This window comes from Malurus melanocephalus, unplaced genomic scaffold (assembly GCF_030028575.1).
Source record: "Malurus melanocephalus ecotype Western Australia unplaced genomic scaffold, MMel_1.1 scaffold_49, whole genome shotgun sequence".
Taxonomy (NCBI): domain Eukaryota; kingdom Metazoa; phylum Chordata; class Aves; order Passeriformes; family Maluridae; genus Malurus; species Malurus melanocephalus.
The window spans coordinates 1,551,724-1,571,213 of NW_026623281.1; the positions used below are offsets into that span (position 1 = coordinate 1,551,724).

General features: G+C 39.4%; 1 protein-coding gene across 6 annotated transcripts in view; it reads left to right on the plus strand.

Moving 5' to 3' along the window:
- Positions 1-19,490, plus strand: part of ZMIZ1 (zinc finger MIZ-type containing 1) — a 315,504-nt gene that overhangs the window by 192,995 nt on the left and 103,019 nt on the right. For all 6 annotated transcript variants that reach the window (XM_057365193.1, XM_057365192.1, XM_057365197.1 and 3 more), the window contains one exon: positions 7,932-8,037. In XM_057365193.1, coding sequence (XP_057221176.1) covers positions 7,932-8,037 — 106 coding nt within the window. The remainder of the gene's footprint in view (positions 1-7,931; positions 8,038-19,490) is intronic.

The window sequence follows — 19,490 nt, forward strand, 5'->3', positions numbered from 1 at the left end:
GTTTTGTTTCTTGCAAGCTACAGGCTGTGGAAAGGTTCCCTTAAACAGCTTTTATGGAACTCATGCAAACAAATTATGATCTTTCTCAGAGACTATAAAATCTCTTCRAACTTGCAAAAAAAGCTAGGTGTTATTTTTCAACAGTAGTTATTTCCAAATCAAGTAGACAGTGTGTAGGCCAGAAACTGAATTATAATTTAAATCATTGATACCGTGAATTATTGAAATGGCAATGGATATGGTGTTCTTTTGTTCATAATATGACTTCTTCCGTAGTGTTATGGGGAGCTGATGAAAATAGCCTCCACTTTCCACAAACCAGACATAGCTGCGTTTTTATTAGGATGGAAACAATTTCTGACTCTAGCACTAGATTATATTATGGCAATGCTGATAGTCGTGATAAATTTAAGAATACAATTCTCTTAAAATATGCTGTATATGGCATTTCCTCACTGTCTTCTGAAAGAGCCTCAGTTGGTACACACCAGTTAAAAAMAATAACCCTAGTTTGAGCAAATCACCTATTAGTCCAAGCAAAGAAATCAAAATGCTTGAATCACTCACAGGTTAATTTTTCTCCTAACTATTTCCCAATCCACGTGGATACTAAAAGTCATGTTCAACAGTAACATTTAGTAAAAAACTYCACAGTAATTAAATTATATCTCTGTGTATGGGAGACAAAAGCAAAATTCTCTTCAAAAGCTTTTCAGGAAAGAATGCTTCAAAGTAGACTGCAGTTGCTTCCAGTCAGCATTCTTTCATTTGTTTCTGTCTCCTCTCGGGTCCAATGTAGTCTCATCCCATGTCAGACTGTTTAATATGTCAATGATCTTGTTGAAGGCTTTGGATAACATTTATGTTGGTTCTGCAGCAAAAATGGARATGAGGAGACAGCTGAGAGCAAGATGGGCAGATTTACACACTTGTCTTCTGCTAAGGATCATAAAGGCACTCTCTTGCTATTCTTCAGCTTTACAAGGCACCGAGTTTAGGGCTCTTCAGTGTGTCTGATAAAGAAATAAAAGGGTGAGAGAAGCAAAGCTGTGTGCAGTTACTCTGTAGCTGTACTTAGGGGCTTCATCTAGGAAACTAAAATCCACCACTGCAATGGTTTTATACAGCAGGAAGAATTTAGGTAAGTGGGCTATGTTTAGCTGAGCTGACTCCTACTCAAAAAACTGAATGTAAGAGAGCTCCTCTAGTGAAAGCTGCATTGACTTCATACTTGCCTGGATTCATTCTGTTTAATCAGGAAAGTCCATAATCAAAAATCAACCTGTGACATTCTAAAAATCAGATTTCTAATCAGATTAGGGTCTAAAGGGATTAATTAGATGCAAGAGTTAGTTCAGCATTTCTATAYGCAGAAAATGGGAGGTTGCAGCTGCCCATGAGAGCCCTAGAAATGTTACATTTATTTACTCTTTGTATCCAAGACTTCCAAAGCTAAAAGTTAACGTGGAAGAAATTCTAGTCCCATCATCCTCTCCACACATCTGTTAAACATACAGCTTTGTGTTTGCAGAGCAGCACAGCACTCCAGGGCTGTGTACGTGCTGTTCTGCCAGGGTACAGCCAGCAGGCACAGAACACTCTGCTTCAGAGCAGCTCGCAGTGCTACCAAATAACTCACTACTGCTGTTTGTCCTTTCACTTCATGGTCTCCAAAAGCCTTTTTCCATAAACTTTGTTAGTCTAGTGATAGGTTATTTAAAACTCTTTGAGATGTGCTGCTCTCCAAAGTAAAGTGCYTTTGGAATTGCCTTCTCACTTTCTTCATATGACCAGTGTATGTTTCATCCAAATCGCTATTCAGAATGTGCCAGGACTCAGGTGACAACAGCATTGCAGTGACCCTGTGATCAGCTGGTTTAATTAAAGTACAATCCTTGCCTCTTTTCCTCTGGGAAAAATTTCAGTGGAGAGGGTTGAGTATAGTGACCTTCTCTTTGATGTTTATGGTTGTTAGAGACATGCAGAGGAGAGGAAGAGGATGTAAAGGAGGAGGTACCCTTACTCTGCATGATTTACATCACTGTTGCAAGTCTAAGGATGTACGTGGCAGGCATACTGGTTTGTTTTACTTTGGAAATATGGCTCTTATGCACGTTGCAGAAAGAAAACTGTAGTTTGAATACAAGGGTTCTGTAAAGTTTCTTACATTTGCAGAATCTACTTAATGTCTGTTTTCAAGCATCAAAGGCAAGAAACTGCTTAATGATATATGACTTCCCTGACTTGCTTTGATTGTCTCTATTGTTGAAGCAGCCCTTCTGCAAASGAGTGTAAGAATCTCATCAGATCAAGACTTCAGATCACAGATTTCTTCCTCCTTTTCCTACCCTTTATTTTCTGTTTGAGGCAGATCACTATTCATGTTGCAAAATTCCTCAATTTGCTTCCTGTTTATCTGATCTTTGTGTGTTACTGAGGGGGAAAAATTACCATCTACATTGCAGAATTCTAATTACAAAATTTCTGCTGTAGTCTTCAAACTGCATTCAGATAATTTCAAGTATGCACAAGTGGCTGAACACGGAGCCGTCTGAACTAGCAATCAGCTGGCATTTTTAGTTTTGAGCAACCAGCAAATTGAATTGGTAAAATTCATTCTGATGCCAGCAGGGGGGTGGTGCTCTTGACTGCTGCTAGTTGAGAGTTTCATTGAAAGTGCAAGATAATGGGAAGGGAGTTTAGAAATAAGCAGTCATGTAGCTCTCTTGATTAACAGGTCTGTTAGGTTGAGAGCAACATTGTTCCAGTACTTAGTGGGGTGATGACAAGCAGGGCAGAGAGTGAAGCTTCGTGGTGAAGCTCCTTAGCTTTGCAAAAGGAGAAAGGAGGGGTAGAAAAAGTATTGCAGGTAAATTCAACAAAGAGAAAATACACTGGCAGCCAAATTTGTCTGCTTTTCATGTAATTAAAACCCCAGTCTCATCATTTTCTCCTCATTGTCATTGACCCTGAGAGTTCRGACATCTGGAACTCTGCAGAGCTGAGTCACAGGCAGTGAATGCAATGTCTCCTTTATGAATGCTGTTTATCTGAATTATTTAGGTTRAAGACTGCAGAGTTTTAGAATGATCAGACTTTTTTACTGGATGTTGYAATAATGTTTTGGTGGCAAATATTCCTTTAAAGGTAGCTTGAAATAGTTGTCAGTTCCATATCTAAATTTAAATAAAAGCTAGGTGTTGAAAAAGCTAGGTGTATAGGAAATAGGCTAGCTTTTATAGAGTCTAGCTGTCTGAAATGATGTTGTAAAGTAACACAGAAARATATTACGTGTTGAACCTTAGGCTGGCCAGGCACCTCTCTCACCCATGATCTCAGTTCATGATTGTGRTACTGGCAGCTACGACTGTTTGTTTGGGTTTTTTTGATGCACTACTTTTCAATGGAATTTTGTGTTRTATGTAGTTAGGTCAAGTAAGATACGTGCTTACAGCATTGCAGAATGAAGTCATGGTTGAACACGTGGTGCCAGCCACATGTTGTCTGAATTTTTGCTGATGTGCTGGATTTGAATTTGCAGTTAGAGTGTGTTTCAAATGGTATTATAATCTCTTAGCCATAACACTTGATGCATTATTGAAATTGTTGCCTTGATCCCATGTGGTCTGCACTGGTACCTGAACAAGACTGAAGTCATAGGAGGTTTCAAATGTGGTAGAATTCCTGGGCAGAGTTCAAACTGAGCTGGATGACTCCAGTCAGCAGAAGCTGTCTGGACTCACTGAGGTTTGCCTTGGGACAGACCTAAGGGACCATGCTGTCTACTGTTTGTCTTCAAGCTAGGATGTGATACAGATACAGTCTGGTCTACTATAAATCCCCTTACCCTTCAAAATCCAGAGAATCGTAGGTAGCTCTTTCCAGTGCTTGATGATCTTTCATACCTCAAACATTTTCCCAGTGAGTTACATATACACTGAGAAGATGAACGTCTGTTCCTAATTTTCTATTTAGGCATTTAATTTTTCTTTCCGATCTGTAGTATTTCATGTGTATCTCTGGTCTCATTTCTRCAACATTTTTCCAGTTTATAGAGATGATTTTAGACTCTTACCCTGTCCTCTTAAATGTTTGCAGACTCTTCTGCCTGCAAAACAACCTTGAGGTTTTTCAGTTTATCCTAAACACAGAAATTACCTGTAACCAGCATAAGTTATGATTTTACAAAGGACTAGTAATTTATAATATGAGTAAAATTTATACTGCTGTCATCTGGGCAGCAATAGCGTTACGTAGGGCAATGTCAAAAGACATATTGGAGTTAGGATATGTTAACTTGTCAAAGAAGGAAATTGCACAGTGCTGAAGGATTTATTATGATGTTCTGCATTGTTCACTTGTTTAATACTTTGTTTTGTTGTCTGTATGGACACCTGTACTTTCTGAGAGTCACCTTTTACAGTCCTTGAAACAGATTTTGTGTGTTTCCATGCTCTCTGTCCTGAAAGAATTTCTGAAGATATTCATTAGCAGTTACACCATTAGCCCAGGCGAGTTCGTTTGAGGTGCTCAAAGGTAAATTTCATCAYGGTCTCCTGACCTGAATGTATTAAACTAACCAAATGTCTTGYAGCTAGATCTTTGTGTGTTCTGGATCATGCTTCTATGACACATTTGTCATCCTGTTTCTCAGAATTCTCAGTGTCTATTAAAAAAGCTGGAGGGTCCCTTGCATACAGAGGAAAGCTTGACAAGTACCATCTGAGTGATGGACTTGAGGTGTAGACAACCTGACRGGGGTCTTTGGAGGGATGTATGATCTGTTCCATTGACCTTAATTTTGAAATAAAAGTCTTGTCACAGTTGAAAGAAAAGCTYTAAATACAGTCAATGCAAAAATTTTTAAGCCTGGAAGAAGAATTCAGACAACATGCAGCTGGCACCATGTGYTCAACCATGAGTTCATCYTGCAATGCTGTAAGCACCCATCTGRGTTGACCYAACCATTCTTKGTAAAGGAAGATGTGTATGTACTGCCATATTCATGTTGACCAAACTGAGGCAGGAGGAAGCAGARAGAGCCCTCTGGAGCACAGGTCCACCAGTTTGTTTAATTGACCCTCTTTCTGCATTTAATGGAGTGTGCAAGAAAACTCTGGAAAATAAMTCTCAGCAAAAGAGAAATTTTTTAATTAGAAGTATCTGCTTTCTATTATGTTTCTGTGGGTTTTGTTGTTCTTTTAGGAGGAGGAAAGTTTTTTTTGTGTAGTTTGTCATGGAAGCACTTTCTTTCAAATTTAGATTATTATTTTTAATTTTTTTTGCTAAGATAAATTTGCAATAAATTTTGTTTTCCACCACACTTTGCATGAAGAAGCAGGTAATAGTTTGACTGACTGACTTTGCACGCTCCCAGGTTCAGATTCTACTTTCTCATACTCAGTCCTCATGCAGTTTGCTGGGGCTGCTCTGAGGTGGGTGCTCGGGCAGTGCTATGCCCATTGGGGTGTGGTCAGCACTGGGCTGCAGCCTGGCACCTGGGAGGCTCTGCTTTCCACCCCTCGGAGCTRCACAGCACTGCTTCCTCTGGCAGGGGAAATGAAGAAAGGAAACCGATGTGAAGTGAGAGCATAGAGGGTTAGGCGTCAGACTGTGGTTAGGACTGCACTGACCGAGGCTTTGCAGTCTGTTCAGTGAAAACAGTGCAAGCAGAATTTGGCTTTTGTGGGTTTTACAATTCTCTCTGTTTCCTGAGTTATTTTGTAGAATCTTTTCCATAATTAGCAAGRTGTCAGTTGAGAATAGGGATTCAGCCTCTGGCCAGGAGGCTCTCAGGATCTGTAGCTTCATGTTTTAAAATGAATCCAGCATATAAGCAGCCAATGCATTTCCTAAGTTACCGTGTGCTTGCTGATGATCAGATATATCTGCCTTTATTCCTGTCCAGTTTCTAAATAAATGGTTTAATGATRTGTGCTTTTTCAAAAGAGAAAACAGGAGGGCCCTTTATTGTTTTACAGACCTGATTGCCACTCTGAAATGTGTTCCTCTGTGATGGTGCAATGGCTAAAGGAGTTTAAATAATGTTTGCACATTAATGAGACATTGTTCTCAGGAGTCTTTTGTAAGGTGCTATTCTGAGTTTTTTAGAACTTTTTATCTGTTTTCTTCTCTCTTAATACTTAGTTTTCAGTTGTTGAAGTACAGTGATACTGGAAGTAGAAAACGGAAATACATTTCCAAGTATGTGTCTTCCAGATCTCATGGCAGCCCACCAGTCCTCACTCCAGTTGCTAATTTTCCGTGATACATGATATACCATGTTATGCTCTTGTTTTTCTGGTTTTGAATGGGTTTGTGCGTGGGTTTTTAATTTTTTTTTATGATTATTTATTTTATTATTTCTTCATTTTTCTGATTTGGACCCAGGGTCTTAGCCAGGATGCTAACAACTGGACTTCTAAGTGTAAAGGATTGAACGCTAATCTACCAAGTTGGAAATGTTTTTTTTCTTACCAAAAATAATTATTTCTTTTACTTTAGTATTTTTTACTTTTCTGTCTAAAAGTTGTATTGTAAAGAGGCGTGATAAAACAGTAGGTGTATTCTAGGGTTGTGTATCATTGTACTGATTACCCTCAATTTTCATTCCTTTTCCCTGAGGCTCTCTTCTCAGTTTTGAGATTGGAAGGGCTAGATTTAGGGAGGGAACACTCCCACAAGATAAAGTCTTATGAATCACTAGTTTTTAAATTATTAGGAGCAAAAAAACCAGCAAAAACTACCTGGGAACTTAATTCATGTTAATTCTTCTTTAAGAAATAAATTTGGTTCTTAATTCTTAATTAGGAAAAGGGGATATAGTGGAAAAAGTTCAGAATAATATTTGTAAATTATCACTATATGTTAGTTCTTCAGTCTGTTCTATACTGCTGCRCAGATAATTGCAGTGTCATTCACTAAGAAAGAAGCTCTCAGATGAAGAAAGAGAGGGGAGAAAGGGTATTTTGTWGTATTGTAAAGCTATTAAAGATGGGGACTTTCTTTTGCTTCAGGAAATGGTGTTCTGTTTCTTGTTCAGTTCCTTCACCACTGCTTTAATGCAAARAAGTAATGGCACTGTTAAGAATAATCTCTTTTATCTGTGCCTCTGAATCTGAAGTCATCATGTGCCACTAGAAGGCAATAGAAAAGCTGTGCTGTGTATAACTTTAGCATCATTTGGCAGGGTGACTGTGGTATTGTGTTTGTGCTGTGCAGATTTTAAAGAGGATACGTTCTTGGCCGATAGCTGAGTTGCTGGCTTGGAGAAACAGTTGACTGCTTTTTGTCCTTAACTCCAATCTTTGATTTGCCTGGTTTTGTAAGTTCTTCTAGATCAGTCAACAACAACAACAGTCTTTCCCTAATTTAATGTTTGGCAAATGCTTCTTGCCCAGGCCTGTTTATTCTGAAACTGCAGTAAACATGCTTCCCAATACMGTATTGTTGAAATGCAGCAAGTGTGACGCTGAGCACAGCGTAGGACAACCCTGCCCAGCAGTGTGGAGCGGGCATTTTAACCCAAAGGACCTGAGCACTGCCCTTGGGACCAGGCCAGGAACTGTAGAGCAGAGAGAGAGAGACTGAGAGTTTCTCATTCTCGCGTCTCAAGTACAGTAAGGTGTATTCTGTACAATCACTACATACATTTCACTCGCATTATTTGTTCTGGCTTTGTCTCCAATTTTCRTGGAACTACCAGGCCTTTCTTCTGACAAGTGGAAAAATAACGTATCACCAGAATAATCCTTGTTCAGTTTGCTGTGCTTGTGTTGGGAACTACTGGGGAGCAATGCCTCATACCATGTTTGTACTGTGCTCTTGCAGCAGATTCAGATGGCTAATGTTAGTGCTGATAAGCAGGTTAATGTCACTTTGTAAAGAGCTCAAGTAACYCCTAATGAAGCTTTCTCTCTTTCCCTCTGCAGGTGGTTAGTCGAGTGGCAGCTCAGCAAGGATTTGACTTGGATCTTGGATACAGGCTACTGGCAGTATGTGCAGCCAACAGGGACAAATTCACTCCAAAATCAGCTGGTAGGAAAAACTTTTTTGGTGTGTTATTGATTGTTGGATGACCATATTCTGAAAAATTGTTACCTGCGACTGTCTTGCATTCTTTAAAAAAAACAAAACTGGAAACAAATGTGTATTTGACTGTTATGGTTCTGTTGCTCTTAGCATTTCAGTGGCATGCTCTTCTGAGGATACATGACTCTGGAAATTTATATTTTCCCTAACTAATCCTGTTTGTTGCCCTATTTGATCTCATGGATGAAATGCTGCTTCCAGAAGCACAGATGTTTAGTAATTTCATGGTGGGAATGAACATGCTCAGACCCTTCCATCTTGGTAAACCATTGATTTTCTGTCATGTGTCAGCCACTAAATCTTTAACATTCATTCTGCACTCCCTGATATATCTATTTCAAAACTTGTATTCCTTGACTTCGCATGTCTGTGCATGTAAGTATCAGGGTTTCTTGTACATATAGTCCTTAATGTTAGAATTTTGAGCCTGGAGTAGGTAACAATTCTACTGCCATAGTATGAAGTAGCCATTTTTCCAGTACCTTACAGCAATCATCTGTTACAGGGCTCTGAYCAAGTAGCAATATTTGATCATGATGTATTGCCATGCTCCTCTGTAGAAAAGTAGAAAAAGCAATTAAGGGTCTTTCTCYTTCCCACATGTTCGATTTAACTGGAGCATTTAATTCTGGTTCTCCTTTTCTTAGTTGATGAATGTCAGCATAATGTGCACTGGCTTGGAAAACAGGAAGATAATTGTTCCGTTCCAGACTGAGTATGGATAACTTTTCTYCTTAGTACTAAACTGGTATGCAGTCCCCATTTTAGAACATCAGGAAAGGTTACCTTCTTCCAAAACAGTGACTTTTAGCTAACTGATTGGGTGTTAATATTTCTTTTCATGTTCCTTTTCAGTATTTATCAGCCCCAAACTTCTTTACTCATGGCGACCTTTTTTCCGAAGTGTTCTAAGCAGTTCCTCATGCAAAAGTGGCTTTCACATCAAAGCATATTCATTGGATTTACTGTTTTATTTTTTCTATGAGAAGGGATCATTAATCTTACTAAACGTTGAATAAACTGTYTGATTTTCATCCAGGAGAACTGTGTGGAGGGTAAAACGTTCAGTTGACCAAGCACAATCTCCCTTTTTTCCAACTTCCTGTTAAATTCATCCATTAGTTAGCTATCACATCTCTTCTTGGTTGTTCAGGTTTTTTTTTTTTAAAAAAAGATTATCAAGTGAGGCTTTCCAGCTATGAGGGCATCAAATGACATATTAAAACCTTTAAATTTTTCTTTAAAAATATAGTGATTCCCCCTCTCTTACTAATTCTTCCTGATGTGTCTCTMTGACAGCATGTTAGTGAAGGTAAGGTTGAGAGTTGAATGTTATCGTCCTTTTCCTTTGGGGCTCGTGTGAGAGGGTAATCTTGAAAACTGCTGGTGAGTCATCATGTGCTAGAAAAACTCAATGTCAGTGTTTGATTTTTACCAGTAATTCCTTCTTTGAGGGATATATGTGGGGTGTTTTTTTCTATCTTAGCACTCTGTACAGAGTTCAGTCTTTCCTATTTTTAATTGATACAATACTGGGAAAGCTGGTAAATCACGTGCTCTTCTCTCAGTATATTCTGAAACCCTCCTCAGTCCTTTGCTTCCTGCAGTTCTATATGCAAGTAATTTATTTTCAATGATCTTAAGTATTTGGTTTCACAGCTACTTTACTTTTACTATATGCACAGTTGTTTCACCAGGTATTCCAGGGTTCCAGCATCTACATTATGCTTTTTGTGCTCTTATTGTCTGTATTAAATGCTCATATTTTGGGGCATGTCATAACAAACTTTGTGAAATGTCACGTATTGCCCCTACTCTAAGGATGTTGCATTCACGTGCAAGCTCTGAGAGCTGCATCACTGAATAGGCAGCTTGAAAGATTGACAGACCGGGATTACAAATGTGAGGTCATTTCAGAACATACAGAKTTTTTTATAAGGGTTATTTTCCACATCTGAGTGCATTAACATTTTCTGATTTCTAATGCAGCAGTGACTCTGCCCCTTCCTTCAGTTTTTTCATAAAAATGTTGAGATTGTCCTTTGCTTTTCTTGTAAAGAGTGTGCATCACTGAAAGCTGCCTTTCATGATTTGCTTAAGTTGTTATCGGGGATGCTTGCAGGTTGTTTTGAGTAACTCTTTCTGTCTTCTGTTGCATCTTCAACACTTCTTCCAGTCACATTCCTGCAGAAGTCCCCTGATGTAGATATCAAATGGCATTAATTTTAATGAATAAGAATTTGTTTTTCTCTATCTCCAGGCTTAAGGGTAATTTGCAATGGTTTGAATTCATTCCTCCAAGTACAAATTTAATGCTGCCAGTGGGATCGCTCTGGTAGCATTTTTAATCCATGTTGTTTAGTATCTGACATTCTTAAATGCAAGGAGAGAAAAAATACTTTCTAATTAAAACATATTTGAGTAGGTGAATACTGGGGAAAATAATTGCACCAAATCCTTTCAAGGGCTATCCTCTGTTAGTACCTGCTTACAGTCGTTGACGGATGTCCTGCAGGCTGGGAGCCCGCAGTGCCTGGCAGTGGTGGCTGRCAAGCTTTGCAGCTCTGCTGTATGGAGCAGGTGGACCACTCCAGCCTGATGTCCCTCAGCTCTGCTGGTTTGCAGAGACAGCTGAGCCAGTGCAATCAGTAGTTCTGCTCCTGTTCTCYAGCAATTCCCACCCTAAGCTTGTTCAGGGACCTCCTCTGGCAAAGGAGCTTCTGCTGCTATGGCTTCTTTTCTCTTTACTCCCTGAGCTGTGTCTCAGCGGGGCCCCAGGAGCGAGAGGCAGTGCCTGAGGATCTCACTTATCTCTGATGGAAGAGGGCTGGAGCCTGAGGCTAGAGGGCARAGCAGCCAGCTGCCAAATTGGCTCAACTCCATGGGAAAACCACCCCCTGGTTCATGGAAACAGYCCCATGATGTTTCATCCCAGCTCATTTAAGCCATTTTGGTGGCAGCTCCCTGCTAAGCTGGAGAGGAGGTGCAGATCAGAGCCCAGGCAAACACGGGGAGAAGCAGGAAGGAATAGGAGGCTGCAGCCAGGTGGGGCAGCAAGCTTTTCAGGTGCCACAGCCTCACCTAGGCAAAGGCAGGGCAGCAGACCAAGAGCTGTCTGTTCCTCACCTTTTCCCATCCAGGGTTGTTTGGTGTTACAGAGGCAGCGTTTGATGTGCTTTTTGGTGTTTTCACTTGGCCACTGAGATAGTTAAGAATTCGCTAATACAGATTGTTTTGGAGAATGCCTAGAGGGGAGGTTCATGCAGTAAGAAAAGTAATAAAAAGTTGTCATGCATGTTTTTAAATAGAAATTATGATTTAATTAATGGGCCTTTTGTCTCTGCTTTCTGGTGTTTGTACCTGAAATAATAGCTGCTGCCTTTTATTCTTGTAGCCCATGCTGCTGCAGCAGGGCAGCTGCCTCAGCAGGAGGTCAAACACAGCATTTCCCACCCTGAAGACAAATGACAAAGCCTTYAAAAATATATGTGTCTCTTTTGGTGACAGCTGCTCCCCAGACCTTCCAYTGCAAATTCCTTTGCCGTGTTGTGACACCTATAGGGAATGGCCCAGCAGGTTGGCTGCCTGCTCATTTGCTTCCAGACTGCAGTAACCTGAGTTGCTCTTAGTATGTGAGTGCATAGGTGTTTATGTATTCTGGCTTTTCTTGCTTAAACCTGAAGACCATCTCTCTGAATAGTGTTTGCCTGGGCTTTTTCTGAACATATCTGATGCTTTTGTCCTTCCTGGAGAAGATTTTAAGTTGTTCGGTAGCTTTACTTTAACATCCTCTGTTCAAATAAAGTAGAATTCACCTATTAATGTGTTTATTTAAAAAAAAAAAAAAAGGTGAGGGGGAAGAAAAAGGGAACCATTTTTTGTTCTGCTTTTTTTTTTTTTTTTAAGATATTTTATCGAGCTACTGAACTTCATTGCTCTTGTAGCTACATTTCTGCTTTTGCTTTTGTCAGGAGGCCAAGCTGAGGCCAGACAAGGGGACGACAGGATGAGATCATACAGGGAGCTTTGTCAGAAAAGGACAGTGTTCAGTATCTCTGTAAAAAGAGAGCGAGAGGAAGAAGCCTGAGGGCAGAACTGTTCAGAAAAGGTACTTTAGCAGTCATTGAGAAGCTACAGCAAACAAATACTGTGATAGGTTGGACCCGCAGCTAAATGCTGGCTGTGATAGCAGAAATGGCAACCCTTTTTGATATTGCTTTGTTTTCAATCCCTTAGGCTGTGCTTGGTGTGCTTCTGATTTTATTTTGCAAGAGCAGTATTACTTAATAATCTTGGTTTTATGTGAAGTGTGAACTAAAACTTCATAGTATTTGAGGATTCTATATTATGGGGTTTTTTATTTCTTTAGCTTCAGTCATTGTACTCAAACTGTGATATAATAGGGCTGTTCTTGTGAGTAGGATACCAAAGCTGTAAATAAATTGGACCCTGGGTTAACAAAGATATTTGCAGTGAGAGTGCTGGCAAATAGTGGTGTTAAAACATTACTGGACAAGATACTGAGACCTAAGTTATGTCCTGATCAGGATAAATTTTCAAGCAATAGTASAGATTGGGTAAAGATTATTTTGGTGTATTATCAAATCAAACTTCCATAAATTATACAAAAGGATAGAAGAAATGATGYCACAATGTGAAAGAATGAAGGTAGAAAGTAAGGATAACTTCTAGATTATGGGGGACCAYAGGGTTAGATGAATACTTTTACTAAGTTTCCAGTAATAATGCTCATATYATCTGTGGAGACAAGGTAAAGCAAGGTGGCTAAAAGGATTACAAGTATAGAATGGAAATTATTCCARCCAAGGCTGATGGCATCCCTCCAGCTTGACGGGACCAAAAGATTGACATGCCTGTGTTGGGAAAGAAATAGCATATGAATTGGCAGTCTCATGCCTCACACCAAAGATTTCCAGCAAGTCAAGTCAAAATTATATGACTGAAGAGGAAATACAAATGCTGTATCTGCACCTAGGTAAGTAGCTGATAAGAATAAATAAGTAGCTTTATGAGAGCAGAGTAAAAGCTTGGGTTGTTTGAGAAATGAAAGCTGGGCAGAGTTATGAAATGTATGCAAGTACTAACAAATGAACAACTCAGAACAAGAAGAGCCATGAAGCTAGAGTATAATACTGGCACGAAAACATATTGGTGTAAATTGAATGAAACACTGAAATAAGGGGGGGAATTCAGAATTATTAGGGCAGTTGCATTTGAAAAATATTTTCATCAAGAATGACAGTAGAGAGGGATAGAGCAGAATAAAGGAAAACAGAAAAGTGAAACAGCCTTTTTTTAAGATAAAACTCAGTGTATGAAATTGTGTAATGTGGTTCCTGATGTAGCTAGAATCTGGTTAAGAACCTTTTCTCTGTGTTGTCCTAAATTTCTGCTACATTTCCATGCAGATCTAATCCATTTATTGTTGAGAGTTGGTGTCCTAACTCGACACTCCTCATTAAAATAAAGGTATTATTTTATTTTAGCTGTTACCTTCTGAAACAGCTTTTGATGCTGAAGACTGACTACATTTCGGGTGATCTCTAAGTTCACTTCCCTGCTCTTAGCACAGATTCTCACTGTGTGCCCTTGTCTGCTTTGTTCTCAGTTTTGTAGTTCTGTATTTTTGAAGCTAGGATAATAATACACCTTCCATCTCACTTTTATTTATCTCATTTAATTAAATTCAGTATCATAGAGTGCAGAAACTACCTCCTCCCCTGTAGGYAGTTATCCAGTGCAGCAGTTCCATTGGTTTCAGCTGAGACACTTACACTTTGTTGTCATACAGATAAAATAATTCTGTTCTAGAACATATATTGGCAGGATACACTTTCGTCTTACAACCTATAAAGACTTACAACTAGGTCTTCCTTGATTTATAATATAGGTGCTACATTTAATAAGTAATTCTTGATTCATTTAGATTACAAGGTTAGTTTCATTAGTTTCTGTTAATGAAGTTGGCAACTTTCCCTTGACCAAAGGGAAACACAGTCAGTAGTGTTGCTTAGTGTTTGTACTCTGTGACAGCCACATTTGCATTGGCTGCAAGAAAGGCAACAGTGGACTTTGCCCATTTGTCTCACCCATGAGTTTACTCAGAACAAAACTCTTAAAGACCTGCCTTGTCTTAGCCTCTCTCAGGTTACCTTAACATGGCAGACAAGTCAGTAGTCAGCTCTCAAATGTTTGGAGATTAAGAAGAGCCTGCAGAATGAGATACTTTTYCCCACTGGGCCTTAGTTGTTCTGGTTGTTCCTATTCCCTTCTTCTGAGAGGTCTGCTCCTCGTGCATTTGGTCTCCCTTCTGCTCGTGGGAAACATGATCATACTCATGTTCATAGATTTTCATTATCCTTAGCTTGACAATTCTTCCTCATTTTTGCTGTGAGCTTGAGGACCTCATGATAAATCAAAGCAGATAGGTATTATTTTGGTCGAAATTCACTTCCTTTTTGGCATTCACTGTTCTGTACACTTGAATACCTTTGTTTATGAAGGAGGTTGCATGGCTGAGCTGCTGCTTCCTTATTCTGTCTAGTCAAAACCAGGTGGTGTATCTGGCCTGTTCTTTTTGACATTTCAGTGGTCTTTGTTACCATAGTACCAATTCTGACTTTGAGAGATGTCATAGTAAAACTGTTGCCAGGTTGGAACATTTTTGCTCTAATGCCTTTACTGTAGTGTTTAAGGAAATTGTGGACACTCAACTACAGCATCAAGCTTGCTCTGCTGTTTTCTTAGTCTGTGCCTTGGGGTTTTATGAGGCTGATACTTACCTGAATGCTGTCTTTGCTATGGATTTGAATGTGTAGTGCATTAGTTTATCATGCAGTTCTGGGAAGAGTCTGTTTCTAATGTGTGAAACACGCTTTCACTTGAACTGGAACAGGCATTCCTCAGAGAAGATTTCTGTTGATCTCTATCAGTGTTTTCTGTCTTCTGCTACAGGGATCCCATATGTGCTGAGAGCAACGGAAGATTTGGTAGTAGAGGCAGCTTAGAGCTTGATCTTGGTGTGAATTTTGGTGTTTCATTTTCTGTTGTTCTGAATAACATATCTTCCCTCTGAAGATGAGGGAAGTCACAAGTGGCAAGTAAGAGGGGAKGCATATAGTGAAAGCCTGCATATATTCATGGGAGAGAAGAAAGCAAAYTCTTAGAATGGCATTTGCCCTTTACAAGTTACTTTTTCTCGGCTTACAGCAAGCAGTCCTGAACTTGTTCCCTTTTGAGCTGCAGTGCATCCAAATGTGCCTGACTGCCAGTGCTGTCTTATTAGCCTGTGTATCTTGGAGCATTCAGAGCTGTTCATGAGGAGTCCAGCTATGCGAGCAGTAACAGAGCAACTTCCATGGGGATTGGTAGCTTTTATTTTTTCCTGCTGGAGGGCTGAACCACGAAAGCATGAACTGTGTGAACAGATCAGATCATCAAGCTCTAAGAACAGCAAGTTCACTTCCTAAATACTACTGAGATTCCACTGCTCACATTTTCAAACCCATCCCTAATTCCTCCAGGCTTGTCTGCAGCATGGAGTTAGCCTGTTAAAAAAGAGTTCTTGCTYTGAATACCCTAGACATGACACTCTGAGAAACACAATGATTGGTAGATAAGTTGTTATATGTCATATTCCCCTTAAAAAGAGAGATTTCCATACTGAGAAGTAATTTTAATTTTTTTTTATTTCATCTTTTCCAATGCTTATATTTAAGTGCACCATAAGGTGTGTTAAGTACACAGTTAAAGTGTGCTGATACCAAGGTATTTGCAAAGGTGCTATGTGATCCAATAMATTAATTTAAGTAGCAGTTAAAGGTAAAACAAATAATCATAAGGATTCATCATTGTAGATAGTTCTAATCTGTAGTAGTCTTTGTGCAACTTCATCTGAGGGGATTCAAGGAGAAAGACCAAAGGAAGAGAGCTYATAAGGAATATATTCCCAAAACAAATGCACATTGTTCCTTATAACGTCAGCTGTTTTTCTGAGTTCAGTAGAAGTCAGTATGTTCATGTTTGTTGAGGCTTCTGGATTGTTTCCTTTTTGTGGATTGTTTTTGTCTCTACCTACTTTTCCTTTCAGTAAAACATGTAAAGAAAACCATCAGATTTGCTTTCCTCTGTAGGTTTTCTGGATGCCAAGGTAAAGAACTCCCTTTATTTTTTGGTAGTCTGATGAAAACTGCAACAATATATGTCATTGTGAGACACTTCTATGAATATTCTAATAAATCCAGACTTTRTTCCTGACACTTCTGAATAAGGCAAATCATGCTTTGTAGCAAATACCAATAACACAATAAGATTTTCCTCATGAAGTTTAGTAGCTTAACAATARTAAACCCCAAAAGGTGCAACTCTAACTAGAAATTTAAGTTGTTCTGAATCTCATTCCCATGACTTRAGGCTTTTAGGAAAGTCTGGCTGTCAAGTCCAAGGAGCAAATATATGATGGTGAGTGTGTCTCTCTTAAAAGACTTCTCTATAGATGTAGTTGTTTTGGGGACTGAGGTTCATAGATAAGATTTCCTAATGTGCTGGAAGGATAAAGTTATCARGCATTGGGATGCCTGGATGCAGTCGTAAGCCAATCTCTTTGACTCTTACCCATCTGTCTAGTAGGTATCTCAGTTGTACCTCTGCTTTGCTGCTCTGTGTATTTCTTAGGGRCACTGTTACAATGAACCACTGTTTCTTCCTGTTTTGTATGAACTGAGTATCYACTCGACTTCCAAGATTCACTCTCAACAAAACTTAAAGTAGTAGTATATCATGTAGAAGATTAGCTACTATGAAATATGTGACCAAACTAATGATCAATTAATGATCAAACTGTTATCTATTAATAATTAGTGCAACCCCCTTCAATATATTCCTTATTTCTTTGAGAAATGCCTGCACTTTAACTGTGCTGGGGCTACTGATTTTAGTGAATAGAAAAAGTTTCAGATTTTTAAATCCTGCTTGCCTGTTCTGTTGTTTCTCAAAGCCCTGCTTAGGGCTCTGTAAATTCAAACCTGCAGGCACAGACATCGATCCTTAGCTTCAGGTTCACAGAATGGCTTAAATGTGCATCTTCTAAAGCAAGTTCTCAAGGGAAGCATAAATTTAAAAGTTTTTAAAGGCAACTATGACTGACTTGGCTCTGAACTCAATAACAGAGGGCTGAACAGGGGCTTCTCCTGRGGAAATAAATTGAACACTGAACATCTGCGAACAAAGCGGGATATTTGTTTCATGTGTGATAGTTTCCCCTATGATTGCCCGGTCAGACCCAAAAGGCATCAATCTTGCTCACTCTGGAAGATAATGTCTTTCCATCACAAAAAAAACCAAATGAAATTATTTAGTATATTTGCTACAGAAGCAATTTCAATTAAGRCAAAGAACCAGAGAGAGCTCTAAGTTTTCAGTGTGAAAAATGACACACTGATGGTCTAAAATAAGATTGTGAGAGGTTAATTGTTGGAAATTTTTAACAGTTGCTGTCTCCCTGTTGGCATGTTGTAGTGGACCTAGTGGTCCTTGAAAAACTAGATACCATTGCAGGCAGTAAGGGTTTGAAGGCAGTGCTTTGGAGGTTTTTAGTATTACAGCCAAATGTGTTTGAAATAATTAGCAGTAGGTACAGTAACTGCATCTTGACCAAAGCAAAAGCAGCAAGGTACTAGAGTTGTGTCAACATTGTGCTGTCTTGATGGCAAAAGTGAAGACTTGGTTAGGWTTTTTTACAGCCAAAATTGTGAAAGTCTCCTTTTGTGTTCTGTTACAAAGTCTAGCATGTCTTACAGAATAGCAAATTGATTTTAAATTCTGATTTACGATTTTATGCAGTTTAGCTAATTATACATTCAATACCTAAGATGAGCTGGAGAAGAGCTAGACTGACATTTTGATCTAGCAACTGTCAGAAGGGAGAAAAAAATGTTCCAAAAGAGAGAGATACTTTTTATTTCTTTCAGTGTGTGGAAGAATTTACAGGTAAAGACAGAGTCTTTGATTGGGGGAAATTATGTATTCATTTGATTCTTTGCAGCCAATTATTGCTCCCCTCTTGCAAGTGATCAAGCAGGTAGAAGCTCCTCAGCCAGGGCAGTGGCAGCAGTGTGAYAGCTGTCGCTCAAGGAGCTCCTGTCTTTGAGCCACTGGGTTACATCAAGAGATTCTGTGAAGCATTGTGCTTGGCATGGGATCTGGGCTCTGATTTGCCTTCCAGAGAATCTTAATAGGAAGGTAGAAGGAAGTGCTGTGTTCCTGTTCTTTGTAAGCAGGATCGTTCGTTGCCTGTAAAGGGACAGAAAGCTGGGATAAGAAACAAGTGTAATGTCTGAGAGCAAAATCCTCAAGCTGSTGGATCATCACACCACTGCTAGAGGCTCAGTGGGATCTTTTGGTAATTGATTACCAATGATATTTTCAAGATATCTCTGACACACACCAAAATTCAGTTTGTGGGTTRCTCCTAATATGAGAATCCAAGCCATGTGTCAGGGCAAAGAAGTCAGCTGAGCAGTCTTCCTGTGGAATCTTTGCTGGGAGCTAGGCTTCAAACAGACCTCAGTGCTCTTGAAGGACAGCAGAGTGGTTTTCACTGTCCCTTTGAAACAGCTACTTGTGCAGAGGTGTTTCAGCATTTTTCTTTTTTCCTTTGATTGCAGTATGTGTTGTAGCAAACATTGAAGGTAATGTTAGAAAAACAGAGGGGAAATCCTACCTGCCATGTCTGGCTTGGCACAGTCCCTTTGGTTCAGTCAGCACTACAGACTGCCAGACTTYTGCAGTTGAAAGTATCTTCCGTGTTCCTCTTTTTTTCTTGATSTGGTAGAACTCACATCTTTGTGCATCAGTGACAAATGTACGGTTTCACTCAGATTGAGTGAAAGAGCCAGGATTTCTAACCCTGGATGGGTTATGTTTTCAAATCTAGAGAGGCGGGGAAATGTATTTGCCCCACATTTAATTAAATCTTAAATTTAGTCAGTTAGATAATCCTAAGGTCTGTAGAAGGATGGTGACTTCTAAGGATTGTGTTCCAAAAGTTAACACTGATGCATTGCTGACAGTCTCAGTGTGACACAAAGCATTCTGGAGGGGAGTTTGGTAGAGTAGAAACTAAACTGAGGAKATGGAAGGAATGTGAGCATATATGWGCATCTACTGYGAAGTAAATATTTTTGGACTATGGTTTGAAAATATATTGGAAACTTGGAATAGTCAGGTATGAATTAGATACATGGCCCCATTAAAGTAAACTGTTTATTCTGCAGGTGCCATTTAGTCTACAAAGGTGGGGGAAAAGCTGTACAGGTTCATTGTTCTATTGCCGTGTTTATTTGCAATAGGTGATGTTTTTATCTGCCTTTCATCTCTCT